The sequence below is a fragment of the Cricetulus griseus genome, chromosome 5 (assembly GCF_003668045.3).
Source record: "Cricetulus griseus strain 17A/GY chromosome 5, alternate assembly CriGri-PICRH-1.0, whole genome shotgun sequence".
NCBI classification, from domain to species: Eukaryota; Metazoa; Chordata; class Mammalia; order Rodentia; family Cricetidae; genus Cricetulus; species Cricetulus griseus.
Window position 1 is genome coordinate 189,225,375 of NC_048598.1, and position 21,159 is coordinate 189,246,533.

Genomic DNA, 21,159 nt, shown 5'->3' on the forward strand with positions numbered 1-21,159 from the left:
CTTCATCCCAATCCCTGGGTTTTCCGAGGCAGTTGGGTCCTGAAGGGACCAAGTGCCTGGTGACAAAGTACCATTTACAAGTCAATTTCACAACATTATGTAACCAACCCTACAACACTGCCATCAGTGTCCTAAGGGGTGGGAGGGACATACTATTCAATAAGTCTGCGTAAAATCTGACATACAAGTGACAATTTACCGCTAAGAAATTGTCACCAAGTCAGGTCTACATTTTTTTTTTAAACCTAATAGGATGTACAATCTGGTCTTGTGTTCTAGGACTGGCCGAAATGTCAAGAACTGTTCAGCCTGCTGTTTGAAGGACTTGACCCATCAAGCTTCTCAGAGCCGGAAGCACCAACTTCAAAGGCATCCTGAATCAACGACTACACAGGCTATTCTAAATCAGAGCTGCCTGGAGGGAATTCCAGATGCGCAGTGGCTGCCCCTACAGAGGCCATTCAAGCCTAGGTCTAGAACATCGGTGTGTCTCCAGCAGCTGGGAACAAGAAGGAGCCACAAGAGTAGCCTTGCCGGGTGAGTCCGGTGCAAGAGGGGCTCCCCCACGGCGTCAGCACCCCTCCCTCTGCCTTCAGAAGGTGAAGGCATACACCACCCCGACCACCACTATGTTCCCCAGGGTTGCTATGATGGCAATCCATAGCAGAACAGCATCGTTGGAGGAACGAGGAGACTCCTCTGGCTGGCTGTGGCCATTGGAGTTGGCGTGGACGTTGGCAGGGGAGCTAAACAGGGAGTATTCGGTACTGAAGTCCTCGTTGGATGAGTCCATGAATGCTCCTCCCATCATGGGCAACTGCAAGGAGAAGAGACAGAATGAACCAGGCTGCCCAGCGGAGACCACACACTCCTAGAGGGGACCAGTCCAACGGGCCTGCAAGGAAGTGCAATTCGCAGGGCACTAATGCACATTTTATCACATAAAAAAAACAAAAACAAAAACAAAAACAAAACCCCAAATGTTTCAAGCTGGCTATGCACATACCTGTAATCCTGACACTTGGGAGGACGAAGCAGGAAGATCACAGTTTAAGACCAGCTTGGGCTACAGAGTGAATTCTAAGCCAGCCCAAACCCAAACCAAATCAACAACAACCCCCGAGCATATGAATAGAGCTCTTTGGCAGATACTCCTGAGCCCATTTCACACACAAGGCTTGATGGCTCCCACCCCAGGGGCTCCCACACCCATGCCAGGCCCTTCCGAACCTACATGGGCTGCAAAACACCTTTATTCCTATTCTAATTTTAAAAGAGACTACAAGTTAGGCTAGGGGTGGTGGCTCACACCTTCAGTGCCAGCCTTTAGGCAGCCAAAGGAAAAGAATCATGAGCAACACAGCTGTCTCAAAATGCCAAGAATAAATAAGATAAATAAAAAGCAACAATAACATAACATCAGGGAAGACTGACTGCAAATCACCCTCTAGTTATCTAGTTAACAATTTGTTAATTTTTTATTTTCTTTTTTCTGTATGTGTGGGAGAGAAGAGGGGGGAGCAGTTTAAACATGCCAGTTTCTAGTTCTGAATTAAAAAGTCCATCAAAGCCCCATTTTAAAAGATACCCCCGACACATAAATACATCACAGCTTCTGGGCTGGGGCTATCCAATGTGCTGCATTTACCCTGGGGGCTTCCAGAAAGTTCTGGTGCATGCTTGAGGGAGGTTTGTAAGCATCCAAAGGGATTTGTTGGATTAAAAATTGGGCTCAACCCTCAGTGTTTCTCAGGGTAAGCACTTATAGCAGAGAGATCGTGCTGTGCTGGGTGTATGAGGAGGATGCTGCGTATCCAAGCAGCATGCGAAGATGCTAGAGTTTGACTGCCTTCCCTCCCAAGTCTTCCCATTCTTCAGCACAGACAAGGAAAGCTGCCACGTAACAACCACGTGCTGCAACTTGAACATCAGACTCCAGAACCAGAATTAACCTTCCATGCATCTCCATACAGAGCCAGAAGAATAAGGATGTGTTCAGACAGACCTACTGTCTCTTCACAGATCCAATGCCTTTGGAAAGCCTTTGAGCTTCATCCTGGGCTGTGAGCAGCAAGACGGCCCCACAGCCCTGGCCAGCCCCAAACTGGCATCGCTGCCAGCCTGTCACTCTTTTCACAGGGTGGGCAGGAGAGGCTGACAATCTCAGTATGGTTTTACTGGGGCTAATGGAACATGATTCACCCAATTAAGTTGTACCTTAAAGCTTTCAGAGTCAGATTATGTGATTTGGAATACCTACCAGATTTTGTTTATACACTCTCGAAAATCACAAAGGTGTGAGTGACAGATACATTATCTTTCCCGAGTACAGCAAACACTTTAAGTGGCTTGCGGGCAAGTCCCCACAGTCATAATGACTGACAACCAGCTAAGCATGTCCCTGATGTCCCAGGCTCTGAAGTAACAGCTCATTTCACTCCCCAATGGGGCTCCTTCAAGAGCGTGCAGCTTCCATGTGAAGACTCTCTCGCACTGCCAGGTCTGGATTCAGGGGCAGGGAGTGTGGCTTTTATTGTGATTTCCAGATCTACCGGTGCTTGTGGTGTCTGTCAAATGAATTGCCGGGTCACTGCTAAGTTGGAGAAAACTCATCCTGATAGATTACTTGGTTGGAATAGAGACAGGGAAAGTTCTTTTAAAGGATACTTTGGACTCCAATTGTCTGCATTCATTCAAAGTAACAGACTTATGGCAAGATAAGCTACTGGAGACAACGGTCACTCTGTCAGGAAGGTGACTCATCTATAGACCCATGGGACGATTGTCTCTTGTCGGTCTCACTTCTGGCAGGAAGATTGCAACATGGTTTGTCTTCAGTTTGAGAACTAGAGTGGCATCTTTTGCTTAATGAAAAAAAAGCATTTCCAGATCTTGTAAAGCGTTTACACCCTTGGTTCAAGGGAAAAGGGAAAGAGTGGCCATGGAGATGTGTGCTTGTGGGTTTGTGTGAATGCATGTGTGTGTGCACATGCATGTGCATTCACAGGGGTGTGTGTGTGTGTGTGTGTGTGTGTGTGTGTGTGTGTGTGTGTGTGATGCCTGATTCCTTTCTGTAGTGAAGAAGAAAACTGTCCAGACCTTTGAGGGAAAGGTACCAGACAATCTTCAGGGTTCAGAACAGCAAGTAGAAAATATGGACCCTATGGCGGTTGATAGCTTAGTTGTGGGAGTGAAGACCACATCTTCTCTGGATCTTCCAAAGATGTGACATTGTCACTGTGAGTGGATCAACCCACATAGCTCCCTCTTATTAAGGGTCAAAAGAGGGTGACTGAGTACAGATTCTTGCCCAGCATCACCCTTGATGCCACAAGAACTAGGATCAAAGGCAAAAAGGATCAAGTTGACCCTTGCCAGCAAGGAAGAGGCAAGCTCTGTGTAAGGAAGCATCTAAGAAGGAGTGTGCACAGGTGAGCATGGGTGTGACATCTCTGGCACTGCTTTTAGCACTCCAGAACTTCAGTTGCATTGCACTGTCACATACAGGGAACAGGAGAGGCTCACTGGCCAGAGGACAATTGTAGTCCATGTAGTAGACTTTCCTTCAGCACAGAAGAGCTTCCCAGTGGGAAATATCTCCAGATTTTTCTAGGAGAGAAGTCTACAGAATGTGAGGAAGACCTTTGTGCCTGGCCTGCAGCATGCCACAAATCTAATGTTCAGGTCACACACCTGGCTGCTCCTCCCTGGATTCAATGAAGGCTTGGTTCTCACAGCACTGGACCTGTGAGGTCATCCAAGAATTCCCAGACGTTCACTTTTGTACAGTGCCATGAAGTTTTTACAGGACACTCTGGTGGAAGCAAACAGCAGCATTTGCTAGCATTATAGCCATCTATTTTAGGATCTAAACAGTCTTCCACAGTGCCTGCTTCTGTTGCCAGGGCTCTCCCTGTACATCATTCCTTCAAACACCTACAGCTTGGGGTGAGGGTTTCCCATGTGACCATTAGGCTTTGACTTTGGAGGAGGAGAAATTGGTGGCTGTGGTGGTTTGACTGAGAATGGCTCCCATAGGCTCATACATTTGAATGCCTGTTTCCTCAGTTGGTGGAGTTGTTTGGGGAGGATCAGGAGGTGTGGCCTTATTGGAAGAGGTATGTCACTGGAGATGGACTCTGAGGTCTCAAAAGATGCATGCCATTCCCAGTTAGCTCTCTCCGACTCCTACTTTCAGATAAAGATATAAGCTCTCAGCTGCCACTCCAACAGCATACTGGCCTGCCTGCTGCCATGCTCCCCACCACGATGGTTGTGGACTCTAACTCTCTGAAATGGTGAGCCCCAAATCAAAGGTTTTCTTTTATAAGTTGCTTTGGTCATGGTGTTTTGTCAGAGTAATAGAGAAGCAACTGAGATAATGACCCTCAGTTGTCTTTCTGTGTCTGCCTCAGAGAAGCTCAGAAGAAGGGTCAGAATAAAGAACAGAGGTGTGAAGCCAGTGAAGAAAAGAATAGGGACACACCTGCCTTTCCAGGCAGAAAAAACAGGACCCATTATGTGGAAAAGAATTACTGGAAATGGACTCAAACGTGAGTGGCACCCAGCTGGCTGAGATTCAGCTGAAATCAGACCTTGCACAAAAGCTGGGCTGTTCATACTTATGGAATTTCAGTTTGATCAGACTTGAGAACACATTTTCATGGCCTTAAAGTTCTTATTGTACAGCTCCTCTGCAAAAATAAAACACCATGGCTTTGACAAAAATCCTACTTTATTGTACAGTTTTCTTTTTTTTAATTTAAACTTTATGTGTGTAAGCATTTGGTTCGCATGCACGTCTACGTGTGATGTGCATGTGCCAGCAGAGGTCAGAGGAGACGGTTTGATCCCCTGGAACTGGAATCGCAAACGGTTTAGCTCTCATGTGGGTGCTGGGAACTGAACCCAGGCCAGGCCGACTGGAAGATCAAGTGTTCCTAACCACTGAACCACCTCTCCCTCCCTCCCTCCCTCCCTCCCTCCCTCCCTCCTCCTCCTCCCTCTCTCTCTCTCTCTCTCTCTCTCTCTCTCTCTCTCTCTCTCTCTCTCATTTTTTGAAGCACGGTGCCAAAGCCTAACCCTTTATTTTTTAAACTTACTATTTATTTATGTGCTTGTTTTATTACATTTACTTAGTGTGTGGGATGGGTGGGTGCATGCCGTTCCATGTGTAGGTCAGAGAACAACAACAACAACAACAACACACACACACACACACACACACACACACACACACACACACACACACACACACACATACACACGCACACACATACACACACACACACACACATACACATGCACACACACACACACACACACACACACACACACACACACACACACTAAACTGGCTAGCAGGCCTTTACATTCATAATCTTACTGCTTTGGCCTCCTGAGTAGCTGGGATTACAGGGGTGCATCACTGTAGCTGCTTTGTAAACACAAGCCATGGTACCACTCTTTCCCTAGAGTTAAGAATTTTCCCTTTTGCCTGCTTCCTTCTTTCCCTCCCCCTCCCTTCCTTTCTATGATGCTAAACATAGTTTTGCACACTCTTACGTGGGTTTCCGTATGTTTGTGCAATAGGTGCATGCAGTGCCCATGGAGGCCAGAAGACAGCACTGGATCCCCTGAAACTGGAATTACAGACAGCTGTGAGCTGCCATGTGGGTGCTGGGAATTGAATCTGAGCCTCTGCAAGAGGCCACTGGGTAATAATAACCCACTGGGTAATCTCTGGTGCTCTGAGACAAAGTGCCCTTGCCTCCCCCTTCAGGAGACTGATCTGAGTTCTGACTACCTGGGCTGTCCACCACACTCCATAAGAAAGCTGGTGTGTTTGTTCCTAGAGATCAGTACTCCCTACATGGATTTTAAAAAGGTTCTTGTTGTTCACTCAGCCTCTGGCTTGGGGGTAGAGACAGGTTGTTCATTGACAGAGGGATAAGCCTGGACACCTCAGTACAAAGACCTCTCCTTGTTCTAGGCTGTCCCAGGTCCCTAAGAATGCTCCCTAGAGGCAGAGTGGACACTCATTAAGCCTCAGGGATAACTTGGGTGCCGGATGGCCCACAGTCCATGGTTCTTTTGAGTGGAGACTAAATGAGCATCTAGGAAACTGTCTCTGTCACTTCCTGCTTCACAGTCAGCTCGTAGCCCTGCCATGATCAGAGGCCTTGTCAGGGTCACTCCCTGATATATTGTACAGCTTGGACTTGATACATAAAAAACATTGGATCTCAGGGCTACTTTGTAAAGAGTAATCATCATAGAGTCCACAAGTGGTTTCCAACAGCCTGATCTGAACACCTTCTCATAGGCTAGTACTTGGGGGGGGGGGTCCTGTGTGCTTTGTTATATTATAGTTACTGAGAGGTTTTTGATATATATATGATTCTACAATGTTCTCCCAGACCTAGGTCTTGAGTTCATGGTCCCTCTGCCTCCACCACCCGAGCGCTGGGATCCTACAGCTGGACCATCCTATAAAACAACACAGCAAGTGACCCTGGTGTGTAATAACTGAAAGAGGCCACCAGGGGGAGCTCATGGCAGGCTGTGTTTCCTGATGAGAAGGTTGCAGTTCCAGGGGAGAGCTGGCTTGCTGCAAATTTCTCAGCGATACATTTTGATGTATGTGCTTCTGACATGTCTGTTATATGTCGATTTACTTAATTAAATTAACACCATTAGCATATTGATACAAGGTCATAACAACAGCCTATAGGCATTCCTCAACATCTCCTAGCTACCTGACAGACCTGCCATAAATCAAAACTGTCCTGAGTAGGAAATGTCTTGCTAGGCCTGTCCTACCAAGTATGAGGTAACTCCAGTGTCATGTGTCATATGTCCTGTGTGCCACCCACACCTCCCACCCCCATGACATGGCAGGGAGGATGAGCTGTGTGCAGCCTGCTGCTGCTGCCCAGCCTCCAGAGTTTGGTGCGACCCATTTCATTAGCCTAGGGACAGTCAAAAAACTTACGATGAGCCATTATGTATTGGGGATCTTCTATATAGACAGTAGCAATGAAAGCTGCAGCTTTTTTTTCTTTTACCAATTACACATTGGAGAGAGGGTTGGCATCTAGAATATATATAAAGAACTAAAAAAATTGGACAACAAGAAAACACCCCAATTAAAAATGGGTACAGAACTAAGCAGGGTTCTCAAAAGATGAAATACAAATGACCGAGAAACACTTTAATATTCAACAGGAAGGGGCATGAGGAAAAATGTACAGCTCAATAAAAACAAGTTCAAGAGAGAGAGAGAGAGAGAGAGAGAGAGAGAGAGATAGAGAGAGATATGTTCAACATCCTTAGCCACCAGAGAAATTAAATTAAAACTACTTTGAGATTTCATCTGACTCTAACTAGAATGGCCAAGATCAATAAAGCAAATGACGGCACAGGCTGGTGAGGTGTGGGGGAGGGGAACACCTGTTTGTTGCTGGTGGCAGTGCAAACTTGCGCAGCCACTAAGCAAACCAGTGTTGGAGGTTCTTCAGGAAGTTGGGACTTGATGCAGCTCAAGACCCAGCTCTTCACCCAGAGGCCGCTGTACTTACTCCAGGGAGATGTGAGTGTGTGGATGTACTCACGTGTGGAGGGCAGAGGTCAACCCTGGGTATGCTTGCTCAGGCTCTGCCCACCTTGATTTTTGATAGAGTCTCTCACTGGCCTGGAGCTTGTAGGCTGACTGGCCAGTGAGTCCTGAGATTCCCATCCCTGCTCCCTCCAGGACTGGGATTACATGTGCAGGCAACTATGCTCAACTTCTGTGTGGGTTCTGGGGGTGTGGTCTTCATGAGTTCATGGCAAGCATCCTACTGTCGGCCATATTCCCAGCTGTGGTGGTTCGAAAGAAAATGGCCCCCGAAGGGAGTGGCACTATTAGGAGGTGTGGCCTTGTTGCTGTAGGTGTGGTCTTGCTGGAGGAAGGGTGTCATTGTGGAGGTGGGCTTTGTGGTCTCATGTATGTTCAGGATACCTCCCAGTGTCTCAGACAGCTTCCTGTTGCCTGCAAGATGTAGGGCTTTTCCAGCACCATGCATGTCTGCCTGCACACAGCAACGAGTCTGCCTGCACACAGCCATGTCCCACCATGATGATAATGTTCTGAACCTCTGAACTGTCAGCCACCCAATTAAATGTCTTTCTTCGTAAGAATTGCCATGGTCATGGTGTCTCCTCACAGCAACAGAAACCCTAAGACACCAGCCCAAGTTTTTCCTTCAAGAACAGGAAAACACAGGACTGTTTCTAGATAGGGACTTGGAGGCGTGGTCTCTTCTATCAGTTAGCCCTGCATTCTGCCATGTGGTGGGAGGCAGGTCTGGAAGGAACTTACATGATCTCCTACAGGGAAAGCCACACATGCATCAGAGTTGACATGTACAGTGCATGGGTCTACATACGTGTAAATGAAAGTGTCAATATGGATTGTGACCTGACAGTCAGATGTAGCCCCGGCTGCCTCTGAGTAAGGTGGCGATGTGATAGGGGAGAATGACAACACTAAGGGAAGACGAGGCCAGCACGACACTGGATATATTTTCTTTTTCACAGCATAAAGTGTTCCAATTGAGTCCCTCCCCCACCCCTCCCCCCAAAGTGGTTGATCCTGACCAGTGGCTACATGGGCATCTGTTAGTTTTTGTTCTTTGTGAATGTCACGAAGGGCAACACTCTGAAAGGAGGTGTGAGCCACACCTTCATGGTCACAATCTTGGCTGTTTTCTGGACCAAGACTCACTCAGTGTGAGGGTCACCGTGTAGCCCACAGTGGCTGAATGGGTGTGAAGGGGTCTGTGCATGCTGGGCAATGTCTACGGGAGCCTCAGAGGGTCCTGATCTCCTTTCTCTGCTGGTAGCTTCCCTAAGGTGCAGGGTGACTTCCACAAGGTGGAGGTTACACAAACCCCTCTGGGAGTTCTCTGGGGAAAGGAACAGCAGATTCTTCCAGAAGGAAAGGTGTGGCCTCTGAGGTGACAGTGGCAGACACTTAAAGCAGATCTCCCCCCCTCCACAGACACTGTCCTGGACAGTGAGATCCTCTCTGAGGACACTCAGGAAGAACTCATCTGGCTGTGGGGCTCTGGACAAGGGGTTTGCTTTGTCACTCTGGCTCTGTCAAACTCCTTAGTCAGGCGGCCATTCTCGGGGTCCAGTGGCCTGTCTCCTTCCACCTCCCCAGAACCTGGGGGTCCAGCTACAAATAGAATATAATGTTCCTGGGACAAGGACTTTAAACCCACACAGAGACAGAAATATTCTGACTGTCCCATATCTACCATAGGCTCTGGTTCTACTTTTGGACTCTGGACAAGGAGACCTGTGAGCAGTTTGCACTGCTGATGTCTAAGAAGTCCCAGGAAGACATGGAGAAGACCAGAGTGAGCTATCACTGGGCTGTGAGAGCCACACTGCAGGACTGCCAGGGGGCCCCAACCAACACCCTCAGATGAGACATGTGGTACTCAATAATGAAAGTCAGATGAATAATAAATACCTCAAGGGGAAAAAAAGGATCATTAGGGCCAGTGAGATGACTCAGTGGGTCACGACACTTGACGGCTTTAATTGAATCCCCAGGATCTACATGATGGATGGAGAGAACCAGCTCCCCCCCACACATTGTCCTCTGATCTCCACAGGCATGCTATGGCATGCCTACACATGCCTCCTGCCCCCTAAATGCAATAATAAAAACATAAAGAATACGGTATCGTGTGGTGGTTTGAAAGAAAATGGCCCCCAAAAGGAGGGGTGCTATTAGGAGGTGTGGCTTTGTTGGGGTAGATGTGGCCTTGGAGGAAGTGTGTCACTGTGGGGTGGGCTTTGAGATGTCCTATGCTCAAGCTGTTCCCAGTGTGACAGACCGCTTCCTGTTGCCTCTGAGTCAAGGTGTAGGACTCTCAGCTCTTGCTCCAGCACCATGTCTGCTTACACGCCGCCATGCCTCACCATGGTGATGGACTGAGCCTCTGAAAATGTAAGCCACCCCAATTTAATGTTTTCCTTTATAAGAGTTGCTGTGGTCATGGTGTCTCTTCACAGCAATAGAAACCCTGACTAAGACATCTTGTAACTCAGATACTGCACTGGACATATCTAAAAGTTATTTATCTGACATTCAGCTTTGACAGGGAGTCAGCCTGTGTTTCTCTCTGTTCCCTCTGACTGGCCTAAGCTTGCTGACACTGAGAACCGGTACTAAGGCCCACATTTTCAGCTGCATCGCTTTAGAGCATACCATCTGTGGCCTCTTGGGTGACCTAGTTCACCAGAGAATTCCCGATAAGCCTCCAGGCAGAGTAAATATACAGATAATTTCTCTCATTGCTAAATTCTCACAGTCTCTGTGGTCTAAACACAGAGGTTTGTGTGACTCAGTGACTTATCCCACAACAAACACTGAGGGCCAACTCCCTGTACCAAGAGGGCCGGGAAGGTGTCAGTGATACTGCTGTGGGCTGGGTCCCCAGGATCCCTCAAAGGTCCATGCGTTAAAGGCTTGGTCTCCAGCTTGACACCATTGGATAAAAATGGCAGACTTAAATGCGGCCACAGAATGGCTCCATGCACAGTAGCACTGACGCAGGGTCAGGCGACAGAGCATTGGTTTCACCCATCTTCCTAACACCTTGAGTGTACTGCTCTCATTACAGTGTGCGTGCACACACAGGCATGCATATTCGTCCTGCACAAGGTCATAGGTTAGAAATGCCTTGAAGAGTCCTTTCTTTCCCCAAGCCTTATGCAATGACTAGGGATTTTCTTATGGTCAGAACAGACTCATCTGTTTCAAATATAAGCGTAAGAACAAAGCTGTGTAACACACACAGTTCATGCAGGGTCTACTGCTCATCGAAGTGCCTCCTTGTCCCTCGTTTCCCCGCTCCCAGGTCTTGCAGTCTATAAGTATGGTCTGTGTTTTGTGTGCTGCAGATTTCTCCCGGTGTCTGATGGTTCAGAAGAAGAGACAGGTAGTAACAAGAATAGGGGGTCCAGGTAGACCAGGCTGGGCTTCGGGAGTGCTCAAGTGGGTGGGCATATAAAGGAAATGACTGGATACAGACTGTAGGACCAACCCACCAGGGTTGATGGTGGAGGAACGGGGTCTCCCTGAAAGGACAACAGAAGTATGTGTGGAGAGAAATAAACCTGCAGGTGGCATCCCAGAAGGCTACTGGAGTGATGGGGTGGGGGTAGGACGTTGCCTGGCAGCACCAATGGCAGGTTCGTGGAGCAGGGCTCCATCCAGCCATGGGCTACCCTGACAGTAGGGTGGCGTTCCTCTGTATCAACTCCCTCCCCACTGAACTCTGGAAGGTACTGGAGAAATGCTAATGGCTGCAGATCTGAAGACTCCCCCAGAGACCATGGCTGACCCCTCCCGCATGGTTCTTCCACAGAGACGGCAGCTAATGGAAATATTTGCCACCTACCATCAGAACCAACCATCCTTGTTGCTGAGCACCCACGCTGCAGAGTTTTCCATGTAAAACAAAGCACGCACAACAAAAACACATTTACTCAGAGTTTTCTCCGGGCCAGGTGGGGCTGGGACCTTTATAACTTGAGGGTATTTTGTCACAGCCCAACCCCTTGTTTTCCAGGTGGGGAAACTAAGGCACAAAGGGAAAATGACTGAGTTGAGACTCAGGGAAGAACAATGGCTCCCCTGAGCCTGCATACTCACAAAGCAATGAACCAGGGACTAAACTCTAGGTGTTGCAACATACAAATCCCACCACCATCCCCGGGGCCACTGGAAGCATTCAGCCACCTGGCCAGTCACTGTCACCTCCATGTCCTAACATCACAGTGACAGAGATACTTCCCTCCCTCAGAGGGGATGTCAGCTGGTGGGGAATTCAAGCTGCAGTGGCCAGGCATGTGACATGGGTTCCTGAGCTTCTGTATGAGGACATGCTGCATTTGTTTTCTTGCCTCCCTCAGCAGCGCCAAACCCTCAAGCTATTGTTGCTCAGTAGTGATTTTCATGGGGCCCCATCAGAGCCGGGAGATTGGTGGGCCTGGGTCCCAGTGAAGAGCCCAGGCCCTAGCTTTGGCACAGAACCTTCTGCTCTCTTACCTCCCTCAAACCCATCACACCAGGGCTCTCCATGTCCTTTGCTGCTAGCTCATTTGCCCCACTCCTGTCAGTGGCCCTGTGCATACACTCGTCACCTTACTGAGCCTCTCCTGACAGTCCCAGCAGCTCGGTGGTGAGTGAGCAGGGTCTCCCATGGAAGAGCTACCCCGAGCCCGGGTGCTGTATCATCTGTTCTCAACAGCTCAGCATGAGGCAGATGCTAGGACTCAGAGAGGCAGTGTCAATTCCCTGAGGATGCACAGCTTATGAGGAAGTGTTCAGAAACAGAATCGAAAATTGGCCAACTTCTAACCTTCGTCACCGACTCCAAGTTCACAGCTTTCTCTGCCAGAGCCCGACACTAACAAACCTCCACAGTAGACAAAGTATTGATTACGTTACACATGCCTGTACCTATTATATTATCTTGCCAGCTACTATAATCAGCCATGCACTTAGATTACAGGTGTGCCTAACTTTCCCCGGACTCTGAGCTCTTTACAGACAGACAGCCTGGAGTTGAATTTTTCCTTGGATCTCAGAGCATGGCACAGCTACTTACATGAAGTAGATGCTAAGAGCAAACTACAAGAAAAACTGTTTGCTCTACTGACAGCCATGAGCAGAGCTATGGCACAATATGCAGACAGCTAGCCGTCTGCTCTACAGGCTCAACCCCACAGAAGGGTCCAGGATAGTAGGGTATTTTTAGAAAACCTGAGAACATTGCAGAATTAAGAGTATAGACAAAAAAAGCATATAGACTTTTTTGAGGCTGTTGCCATAGTAACTCACCACACAGCAGAAAAATGCTGTCTCCATGGAGCCATCATCTTTGATTACTAATAGTGAAGGGAACATTAGCCCTGGGGGCAGACGTGTTGGATGTGGCTTGTCACCACCTGGGATCTGTCCTCTGCGGTGTAGCCAACAGCCACAGTTGAGAACTCAGAGGGCAGTAGAGGAGCCCGGGGCTGCAGTGTGTCTTAGAAGACTAGTTGAGAACAATCAAGAAAAAAAATGGCCAAGAGCATCAGGATGGATCCACCTCCTGGCCAGCCTGACCTCCCATGAGTGGCTATGGTTGGTCCCTCTTAAGGTCAGAGAGATTCCGGACAATCTCTCAAAGTGTTGACTGCTGAGCAGACACAAGACAATGAGGGCTTTAAGGCTTTCTCTTAGGGGAAGGACTGGCAGAGGCTGTTGCAAACCAAATCTATTCTACTTCTGAGGGCTCCATAGAGCCTCTGGAGTGATTCAGTAGCATTGATGGAACCAAATATATATTCCCTTTCCCTGAACAGAACAGGGCCTAGGGTTGCAAGGCAAAGGGTAGGGAATCTGATCAATTGCTCACTCATTCATAAACTAAACAGATATTTTGTTGAGCATCTACTATATGCCAAGAACAAGCTGAAAGCCAGATGTATATAGAGAAGCACAGTCTTGGAGGAGGGCGGGAGGTGGTGTAGGAAGGGAAGAAATGAAACAGAATGGAGACAGCCAACACTGGAGAATGGGTGTATCCTGGAGTGGTGGTAGGCCGGGATAATGATGTGTCTAGAGTTTGCCTTACTGATCCAGTCCTTTGGCATGTTCATTCTTCCTTCCCCTGCCTGGGAAAGTTCTATTGAGCTTAAGCCACCAACATACTTTGGATTCTACACCAGGGAGCTGGTGAGTCACAGGAAAACTCCCCAACATTCCAGTCTCCTCCATGCAGCACTAAGGCTCCTGGGTGACTACTGCCACCGTCACCTGGACCAGCAGGAGGCACGCAGAGGCGGCTATGCCTTGCTGACCCTACCTGGCTCCCTTGTGGCTATTTTTGTATGTCCAATTGGGTCAAAAGCCAGAGGAGAGTCCTCTGTCTCCAGTGGCATTCGGGAAGTGCCATCTGAGCCCGGACTGAGCACAAGGAACAAGCCATGCTGCCATGAAAATGGGGGTGTGTTGTGGGTGGGTCAAATCCTATTACCCAGTGGCCTCACCAGAATATAAGGATGTCAAAGGGACCTTCCAGGAAAGCAGACACAGTGACCTTTCAAAGGATTCCACCAACCTGTCCCCCAGCAGAGAGGACTTAACAAGAGGTAACATCCTAAGCACACACTGTCTGTCCTCCATGGGGGAAGTCTAGACACTGAGCGTGGCTGGGGAAAAGTATGCAGCCAGGAACAAGGAGCTGTGACTTTGGCCCACAGTTGCTAATTGAGGCTACATCAGCATTTCTGTCTTTGTCACAAGTAAATGGGTTTGTTCCCATCTTGCCCAGCTCCCAGATGTCTAGCAAGCTTCACATTAGATAATTTGTCTCTCTTGGGATTGAGGTTCTGTTTTTTTGCCCTATTCCAAGGGCAATCCTGCCAGGAGTGATGGCTGTCTTTGACCATGACTCTTTGGCACAGTGAAGGTAGTCAATAAAACCTCACTGCATTACGGCAACCTCAAACCTGTATCATGTTCTGCTCAATCTTCTCCATGCTGGAGACAAAAACTGTCTTAGAAGCCAAACTGTATTAATGCTGAGAGTACTTAGGGCATCTAGGACACAGAGTGCTCCAAGAAATGGTGGTCTTGGCAGACCAAGACTGAAAATGGCGCACTGACCTTCGACTGGAAAGCCCAGGTCTAGTTCCAGCTGTGGAGGCCCACAGGGACTGTTGTGGTCTCCGCCCTGGAACTGTGGATATGTGCACAACCTTAGCAGCCTTCAGGGAGCTAGGCAGGCTTTCCCACCTCAAATAGAATATTCTTTCTTTGCCTGCTGAAAAAGCTGGTGAGGGTGGTCAGGGTGGAGACAACTTTGTGAAATGATCCACACAAGGTAGTTAGCAACAACCATGCTAATTATGGCAATGAAGAGATCAAGAGTCTTTTTGATAATGTCAGACCAAGAGTAGCCTAACACCTCTAAAACACCTCTTGGTGCTGAAGCTCAGGGGTACAGTATTTGTGAAAACAAAACCCACAATTACAGTGTTCCAGGGAGTTCCATCAGTGTTAGAGGGTATGCTGGCCGGCCTTATGTCAATTTGACACAAGCTAGAGTTATCTGAAAGGAGGGAAGACACCTCCATAAATCTAGCTATAAGACATTTTCTTAATTAGTGATTGATGTGGGGGTGACCCAGCCCATTGTGGGTGGGGCCATCCCTGGGCTATTGGTCCTGGGTTCTATAAGAAAGCAGACTGAGCAAGCCAAGGAAAGCAAGCCAGTAAGCATCTCCCCTCCATGGCCTCTGCATCAGCTCCTGCCTCCAGGATCCTGCCTAATTTGAGTTCCTGTCCTGACTTCCCTCAATGATGAACAGCGATATGGAAGAGTCAGCCAAATAAACCCTTTCCTCTCCAACTTGATTTTTGGTCATAGTGTTTGGTCACAGCCATAGAACCCTAACTAAGACTGGGTGGGGGGCATGAAGCAACCTTGTTACACCTGTCTTTTTTGTAGAGCTTAGCAAGATTTTCCGGACACAACATTTGCAACAGGTAGACAGATATACTGGCCAATAAAAGAACACACAGGTGAGAAGGAACAGGCATCAATGTGCTTGCCTTGCAAACATGAAAACCTGAGTTCAGTTCCAGAAGTTGTATGTAAATTAGGGTGTGGTGGCATACGCCTGTAATCCCAGCACTTGGGAGATGGAGACAAGCAGGGCCTGGGGCTCCAGGCTAGCTAGCCTAGTACACTTAGCCAGCAACAGCTCCGGCTTCATTTCTGTTAATGTGATTAAAAAATACCTTGGCCCAAAGCAATTTAGGGAGTGTGGTAGTTGGATTATAATTGGCCCCCATAAGCTCATAGGGAGTGGCACTATTAGGAGGTGTGGCTTTGTTGAAGTAGGTGTGGCCTTGTTGGAGGAAGTGTGTCACTGTGAGAGTGGGATTTGAGGTCTCATATATGCTCAAGCCATGCCCAGTGTCTCAGTCCACTTCCTGTTGCCTGTGGATCAAAAAAAGTAGAATTCTCAGCTTCTTTTCCAGCACCATGTCCACCCACACACTGTCAATTCCCACCATGATGATAATGGACTAAACCTCTGAAACTGTAAGCGAGCCACCCAATTAAATGTTTTCCTTTATAAGAGTGCTGTGGTCATGGTGTCTCTTCACAGCAACAGAGACCGTAACTAAGAGAGGGAGTAAAAGAGTTTACCTGGCTTACAATTCCAGGTTGTAGTGGATTACTGTGGGAAGTCAAGGCAGGAACTTAAAGCATCATCATGTCTGCAGTCAAGAGCAGGGAGAGAACAGATGCACGGATCCTCCCCTGCTCCTGGCTAGCCTTCTCTCATACACTGTTCAGGACCCCTTGCCTAGGGAATAGTTCCACCCACAAAGAGCTGGGTCTTCTTATATCAATTAACAATATAATCCCCTACAGACCTGCCCACAGGTCAACTTGATCTAGATAATTCCACTTTAAGGCTCTTTTTACTCTTTTGACTTTAGTTAATTCTTGGCTTTTGTGCATTTCCAACCTTTCACTCCTACCAAACTTTTCTCAGTTCCCACGTACAGTTATGTGACCCCATACGGGACTCACAATCTATAGCTTAAGCAGCTTTGGTTTAGACATTTGAATGTGCTGAAGGGCCAGGCTAGCACAGGGCTGAGCCTTGAGAATAGGAGGTGGAACCCGATTAAAGCCACCTTAGGGTAATGTGTGGTGGCCCAGAGAGAAGATGATGGTTAGAACTATTATTCCTTGGGATGGGAGAAAATTTCTGGTCGAACAATTGTCTCTTTTAAACCTTGAGGTCTTAAAGGCACCATCTGTTCCACAGTGGTCACACAGTGACTAATGAGTGCCACTTAAAAGACAATGAGGTCAGGCTGGAAAGATGGCTCCGTGGTTAAGGCACTTACCCTGCAAGTGTGAGAACTGGAGTTCAAATCCCCAGAACCCATATACATCGGGAATGGTGGCCCACCTGTAATGACACCTCAGAAGGTGGACCCTTAGGCCAGGCTGGCTAGCAAGACTAGTCATATTGATAAGCTCTGTCTGGGTTTGATTGAGAACCCTTCCTCAATGAATACAATAGAAGACCAGTGAAGGACAGACAAGTTTGCCGCCACCGGCAGAGTCCCTGAACTTGAGTTACTATGCAGACCCCTTAGGTCACTCTGCACACTTCACAGAGGACTTGTGGACATGGACATGAGCCCCAGCCACTGATTCTAGTGCCTAAGAAAGGCCTTCAATTTCAAACCAGGGCTCCGAGATCTCTCCTCAGCATCTCTCAGGCCCATCTCAGTTCTTGACATATTCGTGCTAAGGTTCGTCTACTGCACACATGCCACCGGAAGACCTGTCTGAACAGAGGCACGTAGGAAGGAATAAGTGTCACAGAATAAGCCAGTGGCATAGCACTGGCTTCCACAGTCCACATTAATGTGGGAATTAGGGCAAGATCCAAAGAGGTGATGGGTTTCTGAGAGATTCACGTTCTAAGAAAACTGCTTCATGCAAACATGTGGTGATATTTATAAGGCTGGGGATGTGGCCCCGCGGTAGAATTCAGGTCCTACCTGCTCAGTGTCGATTCATAAAGCCTGAAAGGAGGTGACACAGAGGGTGGATCCAGGACGACTGCTCAGGAGCCATACGTACTGGCATTTTACAGCCCTGTGCAGCTGGATACTTTTCATCTTCTAGGTTTTTGGGTTTTGTTTTCTTATGCTACAATTAGAGAGCAGAGCCCCGAGCATGCTGGGTAAGCCATGTGTGCTTTCACAGCTACCGTCTCGCTTGCTTCTCTTGTCTAGCCCGTGTGCTAGGTGTGGTGGTTCCTGTTGAACAAAGAAACTGAGGCTTAGCACCTGACCCGAGTGACGAGTGATGAAGACTGGGATGCGGGCGTGTTTCCCATCTTAGGCACTCTCCAAGGCTCTGGAGGACAGGCTGCTACGCGTGAGATGATAAGACTTGCCACCTAGGAGAAGATTGCTGGCTCAAGACAAGAAGGTCACAGTGAATCAGCCAATGTGCCCGACACGTACAGTGTCATGCTGCTATATTTAGGCTACAGCATCCTGAGGCTTCTCATAACTGACCACAAATCCCCTCACTGCATGGTGTGGCCAAGCACACTGGAGCTTGGAGCAACTCAGGGACTTCCTGTCAGCACAGCAGGACGAGCATGGCTACCTGCCTCCAGCTGAAGTCGCTGCTTTGAGAGGTAGTGAGCCCCCCACCCCACCCGTCACTGGAGATGCAGACACTGTGGGCTACACTCCCTTGATGACGTAAGAACTGATTCTGCATGGGAGATTTGGCCCCAGCACTCTATGATGATGAAATGGCCCAGGTTTCTAGCTCCATGTTCAAGGTACCAGGTCCCAGGGGTTAGAGAGGCACTGACATTTGCTCACTAAGCTGAGGCGCTCACAGAGGGAGGCGGATATGTGTGGAAAGGGAAAACACTGCATTGGCTCCATGGGGGTGTGGCTCAAGTCACCTGACACATCCCCGTCTGACTCTCATCAGACATCCTACTTCTTTCACACTTCCTCACCATAACTGTTGGGGACCAATGGGATGAGCCATGTGGGCTGGATGGGGTGTCCCTACAGCTGTGCTCCCTAACACTGGGTGGCAGGCTGAAGAGAGAGGAGTCAGTGACGTTTTGCTGTGTGAAGCCACCTATGGCTGTTGGGGGCTTGTCTGGGATCAGGGCGACCTAGAGCTGTGAGGGAGGTGACATGTTGAGAGCTGCAGGGGAAGAGGAGCCTGCTTCAGTCTGTGTGCAGCCAGACTGGAAGCATCAGCTTCCTGGGACCGTGATGTGCTGGGGTCATGCTCACCCTCTGCTGCTTTCTTGATAGAGTTAGCCCAAGGATATCTTTCTACATGTTACTGGACTACAGGGCTGAGTGGTCAGCACTCATCCTTGGCCACATCTCACAGAAGGTAACCCAGTCTCAAGGTCAAAGCCATCAAGGAGTGTCCTTCAGAGCTTTTGCCCCAGTGCCTAGAACAGGACCACTGCCTATAACAGTGCCCAAACCGGACAACTGCCAGACATGTGCAGAATTAATGACTCTGCAAACAGTCTTTCCCACTCATTGGTGAAGAGCAAACACACAAGGGAACACGCTCAGGGGCATGGAACCCTGGGGCAGCTGGGCTGTCTTCCCTGAGGCCTCCCAAAGCCCCAGATGGCCTTTGTGGGTGGCAGAACATCCCACTTTAGCTGGCACCATCCTGGTTTCAGAACTGAAATTCTCCCATCCTGAGGAGCTGTGATTGTTGGTCATGTTGCTCTTGAGTGACCATCCTGACTGACAAGTGTGAAGGTTCTGAGGGTCAGCCCTTTCTCCAAATCCATCCCCAGAGCCCGCATGCTGCCTGGCCCCAGGGCAGGCATCCCCACCCTTCTAGTCCTTTTCTCTTCAGTAAGCTGAGAAGCACCTCAGGTGTACACCACAAGATGCAGCAGAGGTTGGAACAAAATACCAGACAGAAAGCCAAACGTGCCAGGACCTGGCACTTGGCAGGCATACTGCAGGGGACTAGGGGTACTGAGAGGGTGGAGTTTGAGGGACAGAGTGGGACACTCTGTCCTGGCAGGGAGCGCTGGCCTTCTGGGTTCATTAGGATGTGGCCTTCTTCCTATCACTCCCCGCCTTTGTTGACCTCTGTGCCAGACCTTCATCTCATTCATTAAATATTTACTGGGTTTGGCCCTGGGCTGGGGCACAGAAAGCTTGGTACATAGGAAACGAAGGTCTTCGCTGTCAGGGAGCATCAGACAGGGCTGGACAGAGCTGTGGGGTGCAGGAGGTAGGAGGGCTGTGTGGAAGGACGTGGCGTCCCTTCCTTTCAGTTTTGACACCAGTCCATTGACACCAGAGCCTTGACAACTACCTCAGCCATGGTCCATTCTGCCCACAGAGTCCAGACCTGAAGACGATTGTGACATAAAGACATATGTATGTGAGCCTCAGGTCTCCTTCCAGCACTCTGCAATCGTCCAGCTGTTACTCTGCTGGTTCCTGTCCTTGGCCATAACTTAGCTTTTTCCCTGCCTGCATGACTCTGGGTACCATTTTTTTTAGGGGGGAGTGTGAACGCAGTTCCCCACTACCACTAATTATGCAGTCGGTTTTCCCACATTTGGGGAAACTGCAGGGGTCAACACATCTGGAGTGCAATGGCAGGGGTCAGCACATCTGGAGTGCAATGGATAAGTCTTGCCCTGGGAAAACCACCCTCGTGATCATGGTATCTCCCCTGCCAGGTAAGTATTCCAGGTACCTTTGAGCCTATGTGTTTTTTTTTCCTCTGACATGGGTGTGCTCACTAGATTGCCCTTTGGGGGGTGACTTGCCCTTTGGGGGTGTCATCTCTGTTATCTATCCCTGCTTCTCCCACCTGAGGGCAGGGTTCCTGCCTCTCTGGTGGTGGTCTTTATGTCGCTTGTGCTCTGAGATAGGAATGAGCAACAGCAAAGGGGAATGAGAGCTAGAGAAGCTGGTCCTGGATTCTCAACACTCCTGACGGCCCATCTGCAGGGCTCATGGCTTACCGTGCTGATTGACTGACACAGCAGGGCCAGATGAACTTCTGCAGGAGGGAGAAGAAAGGGCAGGAAGTCAGGAGGAGGAGGAGGCAGAGGCTATACTGGCCGCTGTGGCAGAGCGAACAGTGGAGTGTGGGAGACAGTAGAACACATTAGTCACCCCTCAGGCCTCCCTTGGCACAGAAGCCGGTCTTAATGCATTTCTAATCAGCTTCCAGAGCTGCGGGTTGAGGCTACAGATGGGGTTTCCTCGTGAGACCTGCAAGGAACAGGCTGAGTGGGAGGTAGCCATGCTCAGGTTACAGCATCTGCTCCCCTCCTTTGCTGTCTTCTTTCCAAGGGGCTTCGTAGGGTCCTGATGTTGAGACTGAAGCTTAAAAAAACCAGACTTAGCCGGGTGTGATGGTGAATACTTACAATCCCCTCATCTGGAAACTGGATGCAGGAGGATTGCAAGTTCTAGGACAGTCTGGCCCCACTAAAACAGAAGCCACCCCTCCCAAACCAGACCCA

The 21,159-nt window shown here is 48.9% G+C and overlaps 1 protein-coding gene and 1 pseudogene across 1 annotated transcript; both read right to left on the reverse strand.

Moving 5' to 3' along the window:
- Positions 1–592: 592 nt before the first annotated feature.
- Positions 593–1,678, reverse strand: CUNH14orf132 (chromosome unknown C14orf132 homolog). Its single transcript, XM_035445915.1, has 2 exons — positions 1,649–1,678; positions 593–871 (listed from the first exon to the last, which is right to left on the reverse strand). Exons 1-2 carry the CDS (start codon positions 1,676–1,678, stop codon positions 593–595), a joined length of 309 nt encoding a protein of 102 aa, XP_035301806.1.
- An 18,501-nt stretch (positions 1,679–20,179) lies between these two features.
- Positions 20,180–20,372, reverse strand: LOC113835736 (annotated as a pseudogene).
- Between the last annotated feature and the right edge of the window lie 787 nt (positions 20,373–21,159).